The sequence below is a fragment of the Papaver somniferum genome, chromosome 1 (genome assembly GCF_003573695.1).
Source record: "Papaver somniferum cultivar HN1 chromosome 1, ASM357369v1, whole genome shotgun sequence".
In the NCBI taxonomy this organism is placed as follows: Eukaryota; Viridiplantae; Streptophyta; class Magnoliopsida; order Ranunculales; family Papaveraceae; genus Papaver; species Papaver somniferum.
This window is the reverse complement of record NC_039358.1, coordinates 3,947,631-3,969,584: the sequence shown is the minus strand read 5'-3', so window position 1 is coordinate 3,969,584 and position 21,954 is coordinate 3,947,631. Positions and strand designations below refer to the sequence as shown.

The following is a 21,954-nucleotide window of genomic DNA, read 5'->3' as shown; positions in this document are numbered from 1 at the left end:
AGACTGACGAGGTATTATCTCAATTTAGGTTTTGCTATTTTAAGGAGTACCATATATCCACTTTTGCGCAAGTGGTCTTCTCAAGGTGAGCAACCATGCCCAGCGGTCAGCTTTTGTGATGATGACGAGGGGCGCATGATACTGACAATATAATCCTACGTACTGGTCGTCCTAAGAATGTTTGGTGCAACCCACAGCATTCTTACCAGACATTCTCTAGTGTTCATCATTAGACATTCTTTTTGTTCCTTTGTTTTTGTTGGTCAACAAAAACAATCTAAGTGTCATTGTTGCTGCAATGTCAAGGATGTACCGGAGATTCTTTAGTGTTCAACATTAGACGTTCTTTTTTGTGCCAAGCAACGTTAATTGACGTCATTCTTGCTTTGATGACAAGGACTTACTAGACATTCTTCAGTGTTTAACGTTAGAATTCTTATTAGACATTCTTATCGTTAGTGGTCGGATTATTCGTCTGGATACTCAAGCTTTATGAACCCTGTTTCTCATCTTTGTTATGTAGTTTGATACTCCCTCCGTTCTATTTTAGATGATGTTTTAGGATTATTTTTTTGTTCCACGTAATTGAAGGCTTTCATATTTTTCCACAAAACTTCCAATAACACCCTAATATTTTGTCTTGGAAGTATAAATTTATTTTTAAAATGTACTAATAATAATTAATGTTTGATTATTTTTCTTAAGGATATAGATGGAAAATGTTCATATCTCTCTCCATTTCTTAATCTGCGTGAAAACTCTAAAAACATCATCTAAAGTGGAACGGAGGGGGTAATAAAAAAAAAGTAACGAAAATGCCTTCTCTTGACTGTTAGCTAGAAACATACGGTTGAACCACCTCCTCTCACCCTGACTGTTTGATATCGGCTAATATTTAGTTATCTCCGAAAATGTTTAATTTATATCGATTTTGCTATTTGAACAGCAAGTGGACAGCTACTTGACATCAAAACTGATGTGGCACTGAGAGGTAAGTAGATTTTTTTATTTATCTAATTCTTCTTTAAAAAAAAACGAGTTAATTCTTTAATTCTTTAAACCGTTGGATGTACCCGACGGTTCAGATTGAAACCAAATACTTTAGAAACTTGGCAGCGGGAACAAAAAGGAAGTCCGACGTTTCCTATTCAGTTTATTTTTTTCTTCCCAAAACAAATCCTTAGGGTTTGTTTGTCTTCCTAAAAAAATTCTGGGTATCCTGCGATGAAATCTAGGGTTCTCTTCGAATCTTCCAATAGAAAAAAGTTATGTGATGGTAGTTCCAGAGATCACTACCATTTTATCTCAAACTTACTAACAAGTTAAACTTAAAAACCCACCTCTATGTTTATTGTATAAGATTTTTTGAATGCCAAAATCATCTTGATTGTTTAAGGTTTGATACAAATCGTATTTTATAAAGTGTTTATAGTTCTTGTTTCTCTTCTGTTAGATTTGGGTAAGCATTCTGATCAGAAATTTTGATAATTGTATAACTATGGCTCATATGATTCATATGTTTATTATTCTCAGAAATGTTTATATCGTAAAATTATATCAGTTTTATGATACATCTAATCTGATTTTAAGTGTAGATGGCGGTGGTCAGTTTAGATGATACTGAGAAGGAAGCGGGTGAAAAGACTCAAAATACCGATGAGGATGAATGGTACATTGGAAAAAAGTTTGATACACATGATGATTTGTTCCGATCTTATAAAGCATATGCAAAACGTGAAGGATTTGCAGTTATAAAAAGAACTAATCGGAGAAACGAAGTAGGAATCATAAGAAGTATGATGTATGTTTGTAACCGAGCAGGAAATCCTGTTAACAAGACTAAAAATATATCCAAACGTCGCAAGAGCAATTGTTGTGATTGCAAGGCTTACATTACTGCAAGATTGGATGATGAAGACAAATGGGAGATTAGTCAACTTAAGCTTGATCACAATCATACGTACGATCCAAGTCTGTCTCGGCATTATCGACAACATCGTAAAGTTGAACCACATGTATTACGTACCATCGACCTTAATGACCAATCAGGAATTCCAATGGAAAAGACTTTCCGCTCTGTGGTGAATCAGTATGGTGGATATGATAAAGTTGATTGCAGTGAAAAAGATTGTAGAAATGCTCTTGCAGAAATACGCCGACTACGACTTGGTGAAGGGGATGCAACTGCTTTGATGAAATATTTTTCCAAGAAGGTAAAAGAGAATAGTGGGTTTTATTTCGAAGTTGACTACGATGATGAAAATCAATTGAGAAACGTATTTTGGGCTGATGGTTGGAGTAGAGAAGCGTATAAAGAATTTGGCGAGGTCATTAGTTTTGATGCCACTTACATGACAAACGATTATGAGATGCCTTTCACTTCTTTTTTCGGTGTTAATCACCATGGACAATCAATATTTCTTGGATGTGGGTTGCTTTGTAATGAAACTACAGAAACATTTGTACGGCTATTTAAGAAGTGGCTAAAGTGTATGTTTGGATGTGCTCCGAGAGAAATTATAACTGATCAGTGTCAAGCCATGAAGAATGCGGTTGAAATTATTTTCCCGGAAGCTAGGCACAGATGGTGTCTGTGGCACATAATGAAAAAAATTCCTGAAAAGTTTGGTAGTTACAAACAAGGAGAAAAAATTGCGTTTGCTTTGCAAGAGGCAGTATATGATTCCCAGACACCAGCTGAGTTTGAAGAATCATGGAAGAAAATGATCGACAAATACAATTTACAGCAAAACACATGGTTGAGCAATTTATACCCTGAGAAAGAACAATGGCTACCATGTTTTCTTAAAGACACGTTTTGGGCGGGGATGGCTTCTACTCAACATAGGGAAAGCATAAACGCATTCTTTAAAGGTTATGTCAATTCAAAGACAAAATTAAAACAGTTTGTTGAACTATGTGAACAAGCTTTGAGGGCTAAAGTAGAAAAAGAGTTAAAAGAAGATGCGGAGTCATGTACAAAGGCAATTCCTCTTATTTCTAGCTATCCTTTTGAAAAACAACTTCGGGATATGTATACCCTTGTGAAGTTTCAAGAGTTCCAGAAAGAAATTCGTGGGAAGATTGCATGTGAAGTGGTTGATTTTGATGAGGTGACCGAGGTTCATAAGTATGTTATTCGAGAGGATATTTGGCTTGATAATGATTTTTGTAAGAAGGTGAAATTTAATGTTACATTCCGTAAAATAGAAACGAATGATGATAGCAGTGAAGAGGAGGATGGTGATATCGCTGTTGAAGTTGTAGATGATGGTGAAGGCATGGTTGATTTAGAGACAGATAATGAAAGTGAAACAGATGACAATGAAACAAATGGAAGTGAAACCGAAAGCAGCGGCACAGATGATAGTGAAAAGGAGGAATGTGTGTTTGATAAAAGGACAGACGAAACAGAAGCAACTAAAGCTAAAAAAAGAAAAAAATTAGTTGATTTCGATATTCATTGTAGCTGCCAAATGTTTGAGTCTAGGGGAATACTTTGTAAGCATGTAATTGTGGTACTAATGCGTAATGGGATTCGCCTTATTCCTGAAAAATACATCTTACGCAGGTGGAGAAAAAACGTAACAAGACCGCATACAAAATTGAAAGTGAGTTTTAGCTGTTGGGAGTTGAACGAGCAAAGTCTGCGTTACAATCAAATGTGTCTGAAGTTCAGCGTTTTAGCGGATTTGGCTTCTGTCAATGATAAAGAAAGTAAAGTTGTTAACGAATGGTTGGACAATAGGACCGAGGAGCTCAAAGCCAAGTCAATAGAACTCGAAAAGATTAAAATAAATGCTGAGGATCAAGGGGATACATCAGCTCCTAGTTATGGCGATCCATCGAAAAAGAAACGTAGAGGAAGAAAGAGAACTAAAAGACTCAAATCCAAGAGATCATGGAAAAGGACCAAAAGAAATCCTTCTACAAAGCCTAGCCAGGTTAGTGTTTTATGTTCCCTACTAATGGAACACATCTTTCATTGTTAAAATATTAGTATAGTATTGTTTGAAATATTTATCTAACGTCTCTACTCTCAGAACCCCTAAGATATAAATCTGTGTTATGTTTATTGCAAATTCATTTAAAAATACAACTCTAAACAAAATTTTTGAACTAATAGAAACATCCCATTATATTAGTGTGAGGTTGCACTACAAAACTTTGCATTATTTGATTTGTTACAAGATATCATCACAGAGATTCCTGACCCCATCTTAAATGATATGCATGTGACCCAGGAGAGTGTTACAACTCCAACACCATCAAATCCTCATGATATTTCACATCAGCAACATACAGAAGCTACTCGCGGTTGAGGTACTCGTGGCCGAGGTCGAGGCCGGGGAACTCGAGGTACGGCGACTCGAGGTCGAGGTCGAGGTCGGGGAACTCATGGATATATGAATGCCCCTCAAGTGAGCAACAATACTTCTAGCTTTTCTATTGTTGGCATGTACATGCATGTTCCTGCCGAAGCACCATTTATCAACCCTGCATGTGTGAGTAGTTGGAATTCACCTCACTGTTGTGCTTCAATTTGTTATTATTTTCTTTTTCCTTTTAGTCTCCCCTCTAACCATTATGTTTTTTTAATTATTGTAAAGCCAAATATGTGGACAACATATGGTCAATTCGAGAATGCGGAACCAAATTCCTTTTTAGAACAATTAATGGTAAATAAACTTTTGCAGCATTCCAGAGTTGGGAAGTGTGATGTTATGGAAATTTAAATCCAAATAATGTCATTTGTTCTGTAATAGCATGCGCAGACCCCTGGAATCGCACCATGGAAGTACTATGGAGGAATCCACAATTTTGGAGCAGCATATGGAGATCGTCACTTACATGAATCAAGTCGAGCTTTCACTCCTACTTCCTCGCAGAGACCTTCCAGCGAGGAATTTATCTAAAGGCAGAGATAGATTCCATGTGGAAGAGTATTTTGTGTATTTTTTCATTTGGTTTTAGGTTCATTATGTGTATGTTTCTTTATTTGTGAGGAGTATTTCCTTGCATTTCACTGTGTTTTATTTTCCGGTTGCAAGGATATCTATGAAGCAAACATTTAGGCAACTTCAGTAGTGCATTTCTTTAACGGAACAAATATATTGATGTTTTGTTGCTACCATTATGTGTGTGGCATTATTTTAAATCTCTATTCCTGCATCAAAAAGCCGTCACAGTTAATATACTTAATCCATGTATGTACAACATACATTCCGGTCTGCTATAGTACCATACATTTTGCAGTAGGTCTATATAGTCTGCAGTACCATCAAGTGGAGAGAAAGATGAAGAGTATTTGTGCAGTCGACATAATCCTTCCACACAGTATGATCTGCCATAATTTATAAATAAAATTCATTTCATCAAAGAAGGAATACATTTATAGACACATACATTTACAGAATATGCAAGTAGCGAGTTGTCAGGTTACACTTTCAAATTAACAATCTGGCCAATCTGGCCAATACGTTCTTAGGTTACATTAGCTTTACAGAATTTTCAAGACAATAGCCGAGACACCTCGAATAAGAAAATTAACACGCAAAACTGGTTAATCCTTTATCAGTTGGTTCTTGTACAAAGACAGGTGATGCACAAGAGTTAACCAAATATAAATCTGGTCTGGAATACCCTGTCAGTGTTTCCATAAACAAACGCCTTCGGTACATGGATTGAGAATTGAAAGCAACATTTAGTGAACCAACACCCTGTGAAAGGCTGGAACCAAGACGGAACTGGTTAGCTACTATCTGGGCCCCAATCGGATGTTGAGGCTTTTCACCCTACATGTTTTTTGAAAGTTACAAACCCTTCAAACAAACAAAATTGATCAGGTATATACAATATGGAATATCATTCAATGTAACAATTTACATATGATTGCGTCCAACTAAGAAGAAACTACAAAACACGCATAAATAACTTCAACTAGTGAATAAATATCAAGAACATTGGAACATAACCAGGCAGATAAGAATTTGTAAATGTTCAGACAAGACAAGAAACATCATAGCAGACTAATGATGTGTTTGCTTCTTCTTTCCATCAAGAATATTTTTATTAAGTTCCCAGAGTTCAATTCTTTTACATAGAATTTAGTATCTCTTCACTGAATTCATAAAGGGGAGAAAATTAATGGTCTAAACCAAAATTGCAATTTGTTTATGGATATTTACACATCAAGTGTCTATTATTTCCTTAAAAGCTGACTCTTTTGGTGCAGTAAAGATCAAAATTCTGCTTATCTCATCAATCAACATTCAAAGCCAATTCTCGTGGTGCCATTTAGCCTATATGCTTTCAAATCTCATTCATTATTACCACTCTTCAAAAATTAACCTATATGCTTCTAATTTAAGATCTCATACATCTGGTTAACAAGTGTCCTAAGAAATAACAAATCTTAATCAAGAAGAGACTAATAATTCTACTATCAAATCTCATATAAGACGATTTGAGAAATGGAATTCTCATAAACAAAATTAGGATAAAGATAGAGAATGAAAACTATAGTGAAACGGGAAAGGAGACTTACTGTGATGTCATCTCCAACTAAATCAATAACTTTGTTGGATTTCTTGCCTAACCAGTAGGTTCCTACTTGATTAATATCTAAGTTTAGCCGCTGAAGTATGTCGGATCGATGAAATCTACTAACTGAATGGTAAACAAAAATATTATAATTATTAGATCTAAAACATAAAACTAGAATTAAATCATCGGATCAATACTCGAAGATACTGAAATAAAGATGGATAGGATTGAGCGATTTTTTCCTCAGAGCTAGAATTAGGTTTTCGACTTCGCTTCTCTCCTCTCGCTGTTCGATTAGGTGTGAGACAAGAAGAACAAGTCTGAGTGAGAACAGATAGGGGTGATCCCATATCCAGCTCAGGGTCACATTAGTCCTACGATGAAACTAGCAAAAATTCTTCATCTCCGAGGACTTCATGTAACCTTTGTGAATACAGAATTCAATCATCAACGGCTACTCAGTTCAAGAGGACCAGATTCACTTAAAGGTATGCCTGATTTTCATTTCGAAACAATCCCTGATGGTCTTCCACCACCAACAGATCCAAATGCCACCCAAGACGTGGTAGCACTCGGAATATCCATATCCATCGAGAATAATTGCTTAGAACCTTTCCGAAACCTTGTGTCTAGGCTCAACAACAGTTCATCATCATCGAACGTTTCTCCTGTGACCAGCATAATATTTGATGGAAACATGGGCTTCGCTCTCCAAGTAGCTAAAGAGCTAGGAATCCCGGGATTAAATTTTGAGACTCCGAGCTTCTGTAGCTTCGCATGTTACATGCATTTTCCTCAGCTCTTTGAAAGAGGTCTTGTTCCGCTCAAAGGTACACACAAAAGGAGGGAGACGAGCATTTTTAACATATTATCCGTTCTCCGTTCTTTAATTATGAATCAAAATCTAATTGTGCGACACTAACTTTTTTTTATCTACTGCAGATGAAAGTTGTTTAACAAATGGCTACATGGACACCCAAATCGACTGGATACCTGGAATTAAGAATATATTGTTTAAAGATCTTCCTAGTTATGTTCGAACAACGGATCCTAATGATTTCGTTGTGAATTTTGCTGTACAGTCAGCTAACGAGGCTTATGAAGCTACAGCCCTGATCTTCAATACCTTTGATTCATTGGAGATGGAGGTTCTGGATGCATTCAGGTCTCAATTGTCACTTCCACCTATTTACACCGTTGGTCCACTTCCATTACACCTCAATCAAATTCCGCAAAACGAGTCACAGTCTCTCGGATCAAATCTATGGAAAGAAGATACCGAGTGTCTAAAATGGCTTGATTCCAAAGAACCCCATTCAGTCATGTACGTGAACTTCGGCAGCGTAGCGGTTATGACCACTAAACAACTAGTAGAATTTGCTTTGGGGCTGGCTAATAGTAAACACACTTTCTTATGGATCATCCGACCAGATTTGGTAGCTGGCGAATCAGCAATGCTGCCACCTGAGTTCATAGAAGAAACCAAAGAAAGAGGTCTGCTCTCGAACTGGTGTTCACAGGAAAATGTACTGAACCACCCATCGATAGCAGGTTTCCTAACACACTGTGGTTGGAATTCAATGATAGAAAGTTTATCTAGTGGAGTTCCTATGATCTGTTGGCCGTTCTTTGCAGATCAACAAACAAATTGCAGCTACGCATGCAAGCATTGGGGAGTAGGAATGGAGATTTATAATGAGATGAAGAGAGACGAAGTTGAGAAGGTAGTGAGAGAGTTGATGGAAGGAGAAAAGAGTAAAAAGATGAAGAACAAATCCATGGAGTGGAAAGAGAAAGCTGAAGTGGCCACGTCTCCTGGTGGCTCTTCTTGGGCTAATATTGACGACATGATTAACAAATTCCTACTTGTAACAAAAAATTCAGCAGTTCAAAATCACTGTCGATCGAGTGAACAATTTTAGGTCTTTTTATATACAGTACCAGTTTTAGTCCATGTCCTTTGTTTAATCTACTTGCAAATTTCATTCCAATAAAAGCTATTTTATATGTGTCTCGTGGGTTTTGCGTTCAACATAAATTTTAAAATTGATTATTCTCAAATGCTGTAAAGAGCTGTTAATCGGGAAACGACTTAAAAAAGGATGATATCCCGGGCAGTACTGTTCTGGCTCAAAAATTCCAAAAACGACATTTTGGACTTTTGACAATGGTATTATGCCTATTTTACGTTCCATAGTAGACTTTTCGCAACGGTTTTGGTCACACGAAGAGTCCAAAAAACGTACAATCAGCCTATTGTTGACCATTGAATGCGTAACATTGAGTTCAGTTGATTGAGCGGGTGTACTCTTACGGAAAGCTCAAAAAACGTATCGTTGATTGCGAAGCGTCGCGTGTTGTTGACCATTGAACACGAGTCCAGTTGACCGGTTAATATTTCGAATGTATTATTAATACACGTCAAAAATTGTTTTTACTGCATTAATCATGCAATCATGTATGTCATCATTTTAGGGACATGGGTGATATTTTTTTTGGTCATATTTTTCCCGTTTAGTCGTGTTTGGTGGTTTTTGAATCTAAAGATTTGCGATATACGCAGAATTGGGTCATTTTTTAAGTCCCCTTCGGCCAAATATCTCTACTGTAGATTGATTATGAAAATGTCAAGTGGACAATCCCCGTCTTCACGCAGTCAAACTTTCGATGTATCAAATTGCAAGCACTATAGTCAGATTCTTGCCAATTGTTGTACTCCAAGTCCAATCTCTCGGCGTTTTGACCCGTAATCGAAAGGTTCGATTAAAACAGACAGTAAGCTAAAAAAACAAAACAAAACGGAAAATTATCAGTGAATATCAATCACAAATGGCCCATTTGCCTACGAAAGAATTATTTTCCGGGACCATGGTTTTCTTTGGTAACATATCAACAATTTAGTGTATCAAGAAAATCATTATAGATTTCTAAGATTTTTCTTATTTTGTTTGTTTATTTATTATATTATATTATTTTTCTTTTTAGAAATTCACGAAAATATGGAAAATTACAAACTTTTGGTTGGAAATCTAGCAACAAGCTTTTATCCGGTTCCGTTAGGTTAACTTTTATCGGATATCCGATATCCGATAACTTTCGACGGAAATCTAAAAATCAAATCATGTTCTGTTACGTTAAGGTTATCAGATATCCTACATTATTCCGATATTATTCTGATAATTTCCGTTATCTATCATGGTACAAAAAACTTCCAATAATTTAAGTTAATTTCCGATAATTTTCGTTAATATTCGGTAATTTTCGATAATTTCCGATATTTACTTAGGAGAGATGAAATCAATTGGCTAAAGAATAAACCTAAAAGATATTATGTATCAGAAAATTTCCGAAAATTTTATGATATAGTTACACACTAACGGATATCGGATATTAACCTAACGGAAACTCCCTTAACCGGTGTCGTTACGTTAAGACAAGGATATCCGATACGTCATCGGAATCGGGTATCCGTTTACCGATATGTCGGATGGTAACCCTAACAGACTCCGGATATTCAGAACCGGATAGTTGATTTCGGCCATCCATTGACAGGCCTACCCCTAAGGTAGAGAAAGCTAGAACACCCAGACCATAACCATGTGATACACACTTGTCCAAGTATTTTTTTTTTTTTTTTTTTTTTTTATTTTTAATTACGTGCAGTTCGGCTAGGTCTTTTTCTTTTATCCCTTTTATCAATTTGTATTTCATATGAGAACTTTTGTATATAACACCAATTATCATGTTCGGTTAAACCGAAATTTTTTCTCTGAACCGAATTTTAGTCTGTAAGAGAAAAATGAGTTCGGCCAAGTCGATATCTTTTTCTCCTATCGTACTTTTCTATGGAAACCTATATATTGATTTCGTTTACGTCGTAATCTTTTCTCCGAACCGAAATTTTCTCTGAAAACCTATATGTTGAGCGCGGTTACGTTGCAATTTTTTTTTCCTAACCAAACTTTTCTGGAAAAACATTTGTAGTCAGTCCGGTTACGACACAATTTTTTCTCATAACCGAACTTTTTTTCCTGAAGACCCGTATATAAGTAAGGTTACGTCACAATTTTTTCTCTTAACTAAAGTCATCAACGTTACAAAATTTTGTTCTTAGCCTATAGTTAGTCAATATACTCGGTTACATCGCAATTTTTTCTCCTAACCGAGCTTTCTTCAAAATTACTTTCAAATTACTTCAGTTAAATTCAATTAGGACAAAAAAAAAACCGAACTCGGCTAAGATAAAAAAAATCTAGCCTAACCAAACCTAATAAAAAGGAAATTTAAAAAAAAATGAAAAATTTATTAAAAGAAATAAAAAAAGTTAAAATAATTATAATTAAAATAATAAAATTAATGTTGGGATGCAGCTTGTTGCGCGACTCTCAACCATCTCTATGTAAAAAGTTAAAATAATCTAATAAAAGCCTCAGTGGCCTCTTTTCATTAAAAAATTAATAATTAAAATAATATATAAGAGTATTTTGGATGTTAACTAAAATATGTGGATAAGAGGTATTGAACGTAACTTCAAAAGGACCTAAAAAAGATTACAAAATGGTCCCCTTCCAAATCTCCATGGTCCTCACAAAAATCCTTCCAAACCGATCTTCACAACACGTTCCAGAAGACGGCTAAAAATTCGAATTGGTGTAAATGGGACAGGTCAGCATCATCACCCATTTAGTGACTATTACACCTCTAAATCTGATGTAATTTTTACAATAGTAAGAAAGGGGGTTTCGTTACTCGAACTTGTAAAGATTTAGTTTTAAGACTTAACAAACAAAATTCTTAAAACAACTAATTTTGTTGACCAAAGAAAGATAAGTTTAGGGTTTTGGATTCCATTATTTTTAACGGTTGTAAATTCTCCACCTCGAATCATGCAATCATGTATGATAAGATCAATAGGAAAAATTACCTCCATCTTCCAACGTCTATTGAACCGTTAATGGTTGTGTACTTATCTACGATAAGAATCAAACCTATCATAATTCTCCGAAATTTCCTGGCTTGAAATCCTTTACCGGGTTTCTAATAACCTATACCCCAAGAGAGTCTCTTACCAAATAGGATGGATGTGGATCAATTTCGAACAATGAAGAAACTTGAATCAAGATACAGTTTTAGTCAAAATATCAGTTGGATTCTCATTAGTATCGATCTTCACAAGTATTATGTTTTTTCCGAAAGATAACTGTATGCTTCAAAAAAAAAATATATATATAAAAAAAAGTGTTTCCCATTGGTACATAAGATGAAATATGATCTAGCATTAAGTTATCGGGTCTGAGTCTCCCTGTTTTTTTTTCTCCCTTTGTGAAATAAATCTCGGCTTAAAATTAAACAAATAAAATAAACGCATGGCACACCACCTCGTCGTGCACCCACAATTGCATTCTCTCTTGATCATATCCATTTTCCAAGTAATTCTTGTGATATTCTCAACTGACCCCACAAACCTGTGTTGAAGGATTTGTTGGGTGCAATAATTGAAAACAAGGAAAAATCAAATAAGCAAAAGTTATTGATACTTAGCTCATTTATAATGGAAGTGATCAATTTGAAGAAACAGACGAGCTCCCCAAATCTCCGCAACAACAAAGAGGCAAAACTTTGGAAAAACAGAGTGAATCACGTGTTCAACACGCTGCCCTTAAGACATTAGCACCCGACTACATTCAAGAGTGATGTTATAGCCCTTACAGGACGGATATCTCTAGAATAAAACACCATACTACACCTACTACTAGCATATGTAGTAGATGCTCAACTTGAGCTTGGCAACTCCGAAAAACTGTTAAGGAAAATCGCGAATGCTTAAGAAAACAATATAAAATATTTCACCTTGGGGGTCTCTCTAAAATATAGAGAAACCCTTTCCCATAGATTTTGCAAAAGTAGAGAATTTGTTTATATAATTGACAAATACAATATAAGAAGAGAAAACTCCCCGATGTGGGACTAAAAGGTTTATATAGTCTCTTAAAACTACTAAAAAATGGAAACTCCACAATGTGGGACTAATAAGTTTCATTCACAAAGAAAACAATAAATTAATTTTATTTAGTTAAAAACCTTAAAATAATAATTAATAAATATTATTTCCAACAATCCCCCATATGAATGAAAACGTCAATAAAACATGAAAACACAGATAGATCTTGGTAAATCAACATCCCAATCTCACGACCCGAACGGACTGTGAAAGTGTTGAAATCATACTAGTCATTTCTACGTCCTATCCCTCACACAATAGTGTGTTGACTCCCGGGTCATAATATGGATTGCACAAATCATAATAGTATGAAGAGCTTTCATCTTTAGATTCTCACAGGCAAGACTAAAGGTATCTTTCACCAAAGTGAAAAAGCATGAACTAGTGAACCCTTAGTGACCCTTAGGTCCTACATTCCAGTAATACCAAAACAATCAAAAACGAAAAACATAAAAAAAAAACGCAGGAAATACCATTTTAGGCAGAGGTGTCCATGAAGCCTTGAACCTTTACTTAGTGAGATATTACCGGAATTACTTACTAGAGACAGTGAACGCGATGTCTTGAACTGCTAGCGTATGATGTAATTCGCGATAATAACCACGAATGATATGTCCATGGTGACCACGGTTGCTTCCAAGCTCGTGTCGTTTTGTCCAATCTGGCCCTGGACATATCATGTTTCTCAGAATTCTTTAGAGAATCAAAGCTTATATTCTCATAGGATGCGACCCCACTTCCTCACTCAGATAGGTTAGTTTCCATAAAGAGTGTTACTTTTATACCCCACTTCAATCTTAAATTGAAACTATAGAACTCGTTAAGACTTCTTAAAAGTCATCCTTCACATGCAGTCACACTATCATGTCTACACCGTAGGGAAGGGACGGAGAATAAAATTCTCAGATATTTTTTACCTTTACCTACCACAAATTAGTTGTACCATTCGAAATCTTGATCTTGGGATCTCCAGTCATCAAGGTTGAGTATTCTTCATGCCAAGTTTAATTTATGAGCTTAAGCCCCATCCCCCTCGATGCATTTCTAACTATCTGTTTGGATAAACCTTTCATTAAAGTTTGCGCGATATCTCTTTGGAATTTATCCAATCAATGGAAATAACGCCTATTGAGATTAGTTATTCTTAGCTTTATCTATTATAGCTTGTCTAACACAATGTATAGATATAGCTGGCACATGCCTATGCCAGAGAGGAATGTCTTCTAAAAAGCATCTTAAGCACTCGTCCACCTCTCGTACTTTATCTAACGCAATACTCTCAGATTCCATAATGAATTGACCAATATATGTCTGTTTGGAAATCTGCCAAAAACAAACCCTCTTGCTAGAGTGAAAACATATCTACTCGTAGACTTAGACTCCTCTGAGTCAATTATCCAGTTTGCATCACAAATTCCCACAAGGACAACAAGATACCTTTCATAAATCAAAAAACAAAAGGTAATAGAGTATTTTAGGTATCGTAATACTCTACTAAGTGCATCGCAATCCTCTTGCTCTGGACATTAAGTATATCTACTTAACTCACTCACAATATAGGCAATGTATAGACTCTTACAGTTCATTAAATTCATCATACATCTTATAACTCTTGAGTATTCAAGTTAAGATACTCCACTACCCTTGTTTTTCTTGAGTCTACAAGAGTAATAGCACGGAGTATAAGCAGGCTTACAATCACACTGATTATATCTCTTAAGCACAAAAATCAACATAATGAGAATGACTAAGACTATAAATGTTATATTATCTTCTAATTCTCATCCTTAAGATTAAATCAACGGGGCTTAAGTCTTTCAAGTCAAAGTTCTCGTTCAACGCATGTTTTTAGTGGAATTAATCACATCTATGTTTGTAGAAAGTATAAGCATATCATCAACATACAAGCATACATGCAGGTATCCTTAACAAGTTTACTGTAAATACACTTTTCAGATTCATTAACTTAAATCCACTACTCATTATCACTTGATCAAATTTTTCGTCTCACTGTTTATGTGCTTATTTAAAAAATCATACAAAGATGTTCAACTTACAAGCTTTGTCTTCACAAACTTTGACTACAAAGTCCTTAGGTTGGTCTATGTAAATTTCTTTATCTAATTCACGGTTTTAGAAAAAGCTGTCTTAACATCCATATGATGTATCTCTAAGTTGTTTATGGCATCAATAACAATTAGCATCTCAACGGAAGTAATTCTCGTCGAAGGTGAATAAGAATCAAGGAAATCTACAACTTATTTTAGTTTATATCCTTCATATATCAACCTAGCCTCATATTTTTCCATAATTCCATCTACCTTACGTTTCTTCTCAAAGACTCATTTACATCCTATCGTCTTACTCCCTAGAGGTAAACTAGCAAGTTCCCAAGTATGGTTCTGACGGACTGAGTCCATTTCACTAAATGAAGCTTCTTGCTAGAATGGGGTTTCAGTAAATGTTATGGCTTCTTTACGAGTCTGGAACTCAGACTAAGCTAGGCATATTATGAAGTCAGGTCCATAAGAAGTCTCAGTTATAATCCTTTTACTTCTCCTAGGATCAACTCTACTCCATCTTCCTTTGAAGGTAAATTCTGACTAGTTGAAAAGACATCTAGGGGATAAACAACACATCCTTAAGAAGAGACTGGTTTCAAAATAAACATGTTCAAAGAACTCAACATCCCTAGACTCCATAAAAGTATTCACACAATTATCAGAAAATAAGAACTCACAACCAAAAAACTATATCCAGTAGGATATTTAGGATACATATGAAGACACAGTCAACAGTTTGAGTCCTATCTTAGTTCTCTTAGGATAAGGAATAACTACCTTATCCAAACACCCCCACACTTAGACGTATGTATAAGAAGGTTATCTATCTTTCCGTAATCATATGGAGTTATATATGATCCTTTAAAGGTTACTCTATTTATGATATAACAAATTTAGAGGACACCTAACCCCCCCCCCCCCCCCCACCCCCCCACACACAAGTTGGCAGTTAATCCTTTAATCAACATGGAATAAATCATCTTCTTAATGATTATGTTCTTACGTTTAATTGTACCTTGGTAAGATCTCTTGAATAATGCCATTTAACAAGTAAAGTTCTCCGATATGAATTTCATACTTTCCATCACGTTTTTCAGACCTAACTATTTTAATGGTAACATATACTTCGCTTTTAATTTCAAGTTTATACTCTTAAAGATTCTAAGGCATCATACTTATGCATTGACTTATAATTTTACGGTTCCAAGTCTACCATGCAAAACATTCAATCACACAAAATAAAACACAAGAATCAACTATGTTTATTTCATCATTTTTCCGTTAAGCTTATATAGACCCTAAGTCTTATGACGTTACCTAAAAAATCACTGCCCTTAGTTACGACAAGGTTTCCAGATTCAATTAAGATCTTCAATATTTTGCCATCTACAACAAAACAAGATACAAGATTCTTGCATATGCCCGGAACATGAAAATTTCATTCAATGTGAGCATATTTACAGATATGAGTTTCTACTCGACCTTTACCTTTTATGCAACCTCTATTGCAGATGAGTTACTCATATAGAGTTTCTCGACATCCCCTATCCTATAATAGGAGGTGAACAGGTCTCTGTTTCAACAAACATGCTTGGTGGCTCCAGAGTCCGCCTACCAGTCTCTCGCGCTGGTTAATAAAATAACTTCCGACATCATTCCACTGAACTCGTTCTAGTTTGTTTCAAATAAATTAGCATTAACTTTATACTTATTAAGGTTTTTATGTTGTCTACAATTTACTGCCGTGTGGCCAGGAATTTTACAAACATAACAATCACCCTTAATTAAAGTAATGCTAGATTAAATTTTACGAAACATACATTTCTTATGAAGACTACGCTTAGTGTTGTTTGATGTTCTCTCCTTTGTCAGCTTTGGAAGACTTGTGTTCATCCACATGCGCCTGGTATCCATTTTCAATTTCATGTCACAATCCTCGTTTATACTCTGACCACGGACACGGTAATTTCCCAATCACCTAATACACCACATCTCACAAACCTTATTTCCCAATCTAGATCTACAAACTTCGTTGGAATCATCATATCAGAAAAGTCATGGTTACCCCATAAAAGCTAATTTAGGAAACAACAAATATTTGCTCGTCAGAATTTTCAGAATCGTTTCTCTGTTTTTTAAAATATCAAATACGTTTACAACTCCAAAAATTCTGAACTTTTGTGAGGGTAACTATAAAGATGTCTACTATATTAGGTCAAAAGGGTTCATCGAAATTCTTTCTAGGTTGAGAGATAAATTCGAAACTCTACAGCTGACCAAAAATTCGTATTTTATTTTTCACTCCACAATTAACATCCATGATTGTTGGGTGAATTAATAAAAAACAAGGAAAAATCAAATAAGAAAATGTTATTGACACTTAGCCCCTTTATCTCTGCAACAACAACAAGGCTAAAATTTGGAAAAACAGAGTGAGTCACGTGTTTAACACGCTTCCCTTAAGACATTAGCGCCTGGCTACACTCAAGAGTGATGCTATAGCCCCCACATGACGGATATCTCTAGGATAAAACACCCTACTACACCTACTACTAGCATATGTAGTAGATTCTCAACTTGAGCTTGACAACTCCGAAAAAACTGTTAAGGAAAATCGCGAACGCTTAAGAAAAATATTTAAATTATTTCCCCTTGGGGGTCTCTTTAAAATATAGAGAAACACCTTTCCCATAGATTTTACAAAAGTAGAGAATTTGTTTATATAATTAACAAATGCAATTTAAGAAGAGAAACTCCCCGATGTGAGACTAAAAAGTTTATATAGTCTCTTAAAACTACTAAAAAATGGAAACTGCACGATGTAGCACTAATAAGTTTCATTTACAAAGAAAACAATAAATTAATTTTATATGGGTTAAAAACCTTAAAATAATAATTAATTTTCAATAGAATTTATTATTAATGTTTGGAATCAGTCGATAGACTCATACAAAGTATCTTCCCCAAGTTAAAAACCTTAAAATAGTTGGTAGCTTAACAACAAGCTGCACTCCAACTCCCTTCTGAATAGCAATACCTAGTCTATGGAAAAGAAAACTACCTGTACCACGACTAACATCATTTCTGACAAGACAATTCTTTAACCTCTTAAAAAAACACAGAGTATCTTCCCCAAGTTCCCCCAGCGTAGTAAAGGATAAAACACCTAAGCCATAACCATGGGAAACACATTTAGCCAAATATTTATTGTGTTTGCGCAAAACAACATTAGAGATAGCCTGGCCTGGAAAAAAAGTACGGACACATCCCAGTGAAAGGAGAGACACCTGCAATATCCATACAAACATCCAGACCATTTTTCCAATAAAGAACAAGAATATCGGCAGGGCGTAAATTTATATTATCCTCAGACGAAAGCCCAAGGTCAACTTCTTTACGCACAGGAACTCCAAGCTTGTTGAAAATGTCAACGGTTATGTCACGTACCAGGTCATGCTGAAATTTGATTCCAACATCTCTGGCACAATGAAGGGCGCAGTCTCCAAAAATATCCATGGATCTATTGCAAGAAGCACGCAAGCCACCTTTAGCAAATAAAGGGATACCAAGACGATAACAAAAAACAACACGGAAATGTCTTGGACCAAGGCATTGATTTAGACCACTAATAGGTATGGCCAACAAGTAATCCTGCGCATGCTTAGCCTGATTACACTTCCACAGGATGGAGTCTCTTGCAGACATAGAAAATTGGTTTGGGATTTGCTTCTTAACTGCGTCGAAATAGGTGGCTGCGAGGGAGTGCATGGAAGGGGGGAAGCATCATCAACACAAAAATTAGAAGGTAAGCCACAAACCTGAATGAAGTTCTGAAGAGCCGACTGATAAGCAGAACCTTTATCAGGAGAGAAAAGATTTCCAAGAAAAACCTTCTGTACCGAAACCCGTTTGACTCTGAGACGCCAGATAACAATAGTCACGGGTGTCATACATGGTTTAAATAATATAGGAAATAATATATGAGAGTCTATATTTAGGATATATGCACTTTAAGTTGTGAGAGTTATATTAGCAATTGAATGCATTGAGAATCAAGTCTTGTGTCGTGAGAACCAACTCTTGTGATTGTATAAATATCTTGAAGAATTAATGAGAAAGACACACCAAGAATATTATCAATGTAGTCTTTTATGCTTTCGAGTTTATGATATCCTATCTCTTGTTCGATCCTTATCATGGTATCAGAGCAAGGTGAAAGGGACAGAGGAGAGGAAGAGAAATCATATGTGTTTTGGTTAAGAGTTTGCAAGTCGTAAGAAGAAAAACCGAAAAACAAAAATCTGATAATTGAGAAGAAGGCGTAAGATCTTTTGCTATCGTAGACCTAATATATGTCAAAGACTTATAACCTGTCAAGTCGTGTTCGTGTGATTCGATAGTTTTATAAACAAGGAGAAATAAAGAAAATTAAGAGTGGTTTGTTGGCTAGGGTTATGACTTGAGTTCGAAGCCAAGATGGATAGAGGACATGATTTGGTGTTACAACGAGAATTGGAGTTATGTTAGTATTTGACAGCACCAAACCGTGAGAATAGGGAGAAAGATTAAAGATCTTGATGATGGTTTGATGTAAATCAACAGTTGAGTTCCGTTGGGATTCAAGAGGGAAATCGAGTTTCTTGGAGATTCTTATCCCGTGGTGAAACACAGGAAAGAAGAGAAGAACTATGCTGTTGTGTTAGCAGTTGATTGCTGTGGTTGAAACTTTGGTTCATTTTGAGTTGAATCTGCTCGGGATGTTTCTGAGAATTGTTAATGGTTTGCTGCCATTAGAGACTCGATTTGGTTTGATCCTGTGTAGTTTTGTAGTTCAACTTGAACGTGAATCTCAACTATTCCAATCATGATAAGAGAAACAAGATTAACTGTTGGACAAAGAGACGGTGGTTGCTAAGAAGAAGATGTTGAGATGCTATGAGCTGAACTGAATCTCGAGAATGGAAGTAGTGCTGCAAAGGATGTTCTCGGTGATAGATTGATGGCTACTGCCACAGTCAATGATCGACCGTGATGAGCGCAGGTGAAACAAAGTTGTTTATAAGGGACCGAGCAGATGGTTGCTGAGCTCGAGTAAATGGAAACGGGTATGTGGTTTACAAAACTGAAGCAGATCGTGACAGAAGATTGGGTGATGAATATTGACGATGTAGCCAAGATGGTTTCAGTTACCGAGGATTAATGATAAGCAGTAGAACTCGGGCAGTGCTGATGCTGGTGACGAGAGGGAGGTTGTTGTTAAGTTTGGTAATTCCCTGTGTTTCATTCATTCATCACGTTTCAATTTATACAAGACTCAACTTGGGTTCCAAGACACAAACCCTAAACCTACCGACTTGAGACCGATTACTTGGGTCTCAAGATTGCTACGTACGGAAACGGACTCTCTACATAGACTGTCCAAGTCAGTCCATCTAAATGGACTATCCAAGTTGGTCTCAAAACATGGTCTCAAGACATATTCTTGAGCCCAACACTACGTATCTCTTAATACCCCCCCTCAAGACGGAGCATGTAGGTCACAAATGCCCATCTTGGACAAAAGATCTTGAAATTGAGCTTTCCCTAATGATTTGGTGAAGATATCTGCCAATTGCACCGCCGTAGGAGTGTAAGAAGGGGATATAATCTTCTGTACTATAGCATCTCGAACAACATGACAGTCCACCTCTATATGTTTGGTTCGTTCATGAAAAACTGGATTCTGAGCAATGTATAATGCTGATTGACTATCACACAGGAGCTGCATTCCATGTGGATGACGAACCCCCAAATCACCAAGTAATTGTTTCAACCACTTCAACTCACATGTTGCTGCTGACATGGATCGATATTCTGCTTCAGCTGAGCTTCGCGAAACAGTTGGTTGCTTCTTTGTTTTCCAAGACACCGGTGAATGCCCAAGACGAACAAACCCTCCTGTCAATGAACGTCTAGTCAAAGGGAAACTTTCCCAATCTGAGTCACACCACCCTTGCAAACTCAGGTTACTATCAGAGCGCAACAAAATGCCTTGCCCAGGATTCTTTTTCAAGTATCTAACCACTCGAAGTGCAGCCTCCCAATGTTCGATTCTCGGTTGTTGCATAAACTGAGACAGTGTATGCACCGAGTATGTAAGATCAGGTCTAGTCACGGTCAAATAAATCAGTCTACCAATTAGTCTTCTATATTTTTCAACATCAATAAACAAATCTCCCTGCGCCAAAGCCAGACGATGATTAGTCTCCATTGGAAAATCAGCAGGTCTAGCTCCTAATAAACCCGTTTCCATGATAATATCCAATGCATATTTACTCTGGCATATATAAATACCCTGTTTACTACGAGCTATCTCCAAGCCAAGAAAATATTTCAATTTTCCCAAATCTTTCATCTTGAAACATTGTCCCAAGTATGATTTAAATGTATGAATCTCCACTAGATTATTCCCCGCAATAATCAAATCATCTACATAGACCAAGACATTAAGTTGTATGTCTCCCTTGGTCATAGTAAAAAGAGAATAGTCCGAGTATACTTTCCTAAAGCCGTATTTCTTCAAGGCTGTTGATAGTTTGGCAAACCAACAACGAGGAGCCTGTCTTAAACCATATAATGATTTCTTCATTTTACACACCATATTTGTCTGACCCTTAGCAAATCCAGGTGGTATCTTCATATACACCTCATCCTCCAAGTCTCCATGAAGAAATGCATTATGTACATCCATCTGATGTACTTCCCAATGTTTAACTGCTGCGACAGCTAAAAAGGTACGTACCGTTGTCATTTTTGCAACTGGTGCAAATGTCTCTTTGTAATCCAATCCTTCAACCTGATGATTCCCAAAGATCACCAAGTGTGCTTTTAATAGGACCAACTTCCCATTTTCATCGTACTTCTCCGTGTAAATCCATTTACTTCCTAGTGCTCTCTTGCCCGGCGGTAATTCTTGCAATTCCCAGGTACCTTGTTCTTCCAAAGCTCGGATTTCTGCTTCCATGGCTTTCCTCCACCCTGGATGCTTCATGGCTTCTTTAAAGTTGCGTGGTGCAGATCCATCTGTTATAGCTGCAAGATATTTCTTATGCACAACAGAAAATTTATCACAACTAACATAATATGTCAAAGGATAAGGCGTACCTGAGGATGATGATTGTGTAGAATGAGGATGAGGTAGACTGTTTTCTCGAATGGTGTGCGTCACAAATCCTTTTAGTCTGCTAGAAGGGAGCTTCTGACGCTTCCCTTTACCCATCTCACCATCAACGACAACATTATTGCGAGAAGCAACATTTTCTTCATGCTGTTATTCTCGGACTCAGCTGAACCACCAGCACCTTC

General features: G+C 36.4%; 2 protein-coding genes across 2 annotated transcripts; both read left to right on the top strand.

The window, feature by feature from the left end:
• Positions 1 to 1,372: 1,372 nt before the first annotated feature.
• On the top strand, positions 1,373 to 4,620 carry LOC113277768 (protein FAR1-RELATED SEQUENCE 4-like). The gene is made up of 3 exons (XM_026526768.1): positions 1,373 to 1,459; positions 1,596 to 3,944; positions 4,245 to 4,620. Exons 2-3 carry the CDS (start codon positions 1,596 to 1,598, stop codon positions 4,320 to 4,322), a joined length of 2,427 nt encoding a protein of 808 aa, XP_026382553.1. The 5' UTR covers positions 1,373 to 1,459; the 3' UTR covers positions 4,323 to 4,620.
• A 1,676-nt stretch (positions 4,621 to 6,296) lies between these two features.
• On the top strand, positions 6,297 to 8,521 carry LOC113277789 (7-deoxyloganetin glucosyltransferase-like). Its single transcript, XM_026526784.1, has 2 exons — positions 6,297 to 7,376; positions 7,489 to 8,521. Exons 1-2 carry the CDS (start codon positions 6,926 to 6,928, stop codon positions 8,466 to 8,468), a joined length of 1,431 nt encoding a protein of 476 aa, XP_026382569.1. The 5' UTR covers positions 6,297 to 6,925; the 3' UTR covers positions 8,469 to 8,521.
• Positions 8,522 to 21,954: the final 13,433 nt, after the last annotated feature.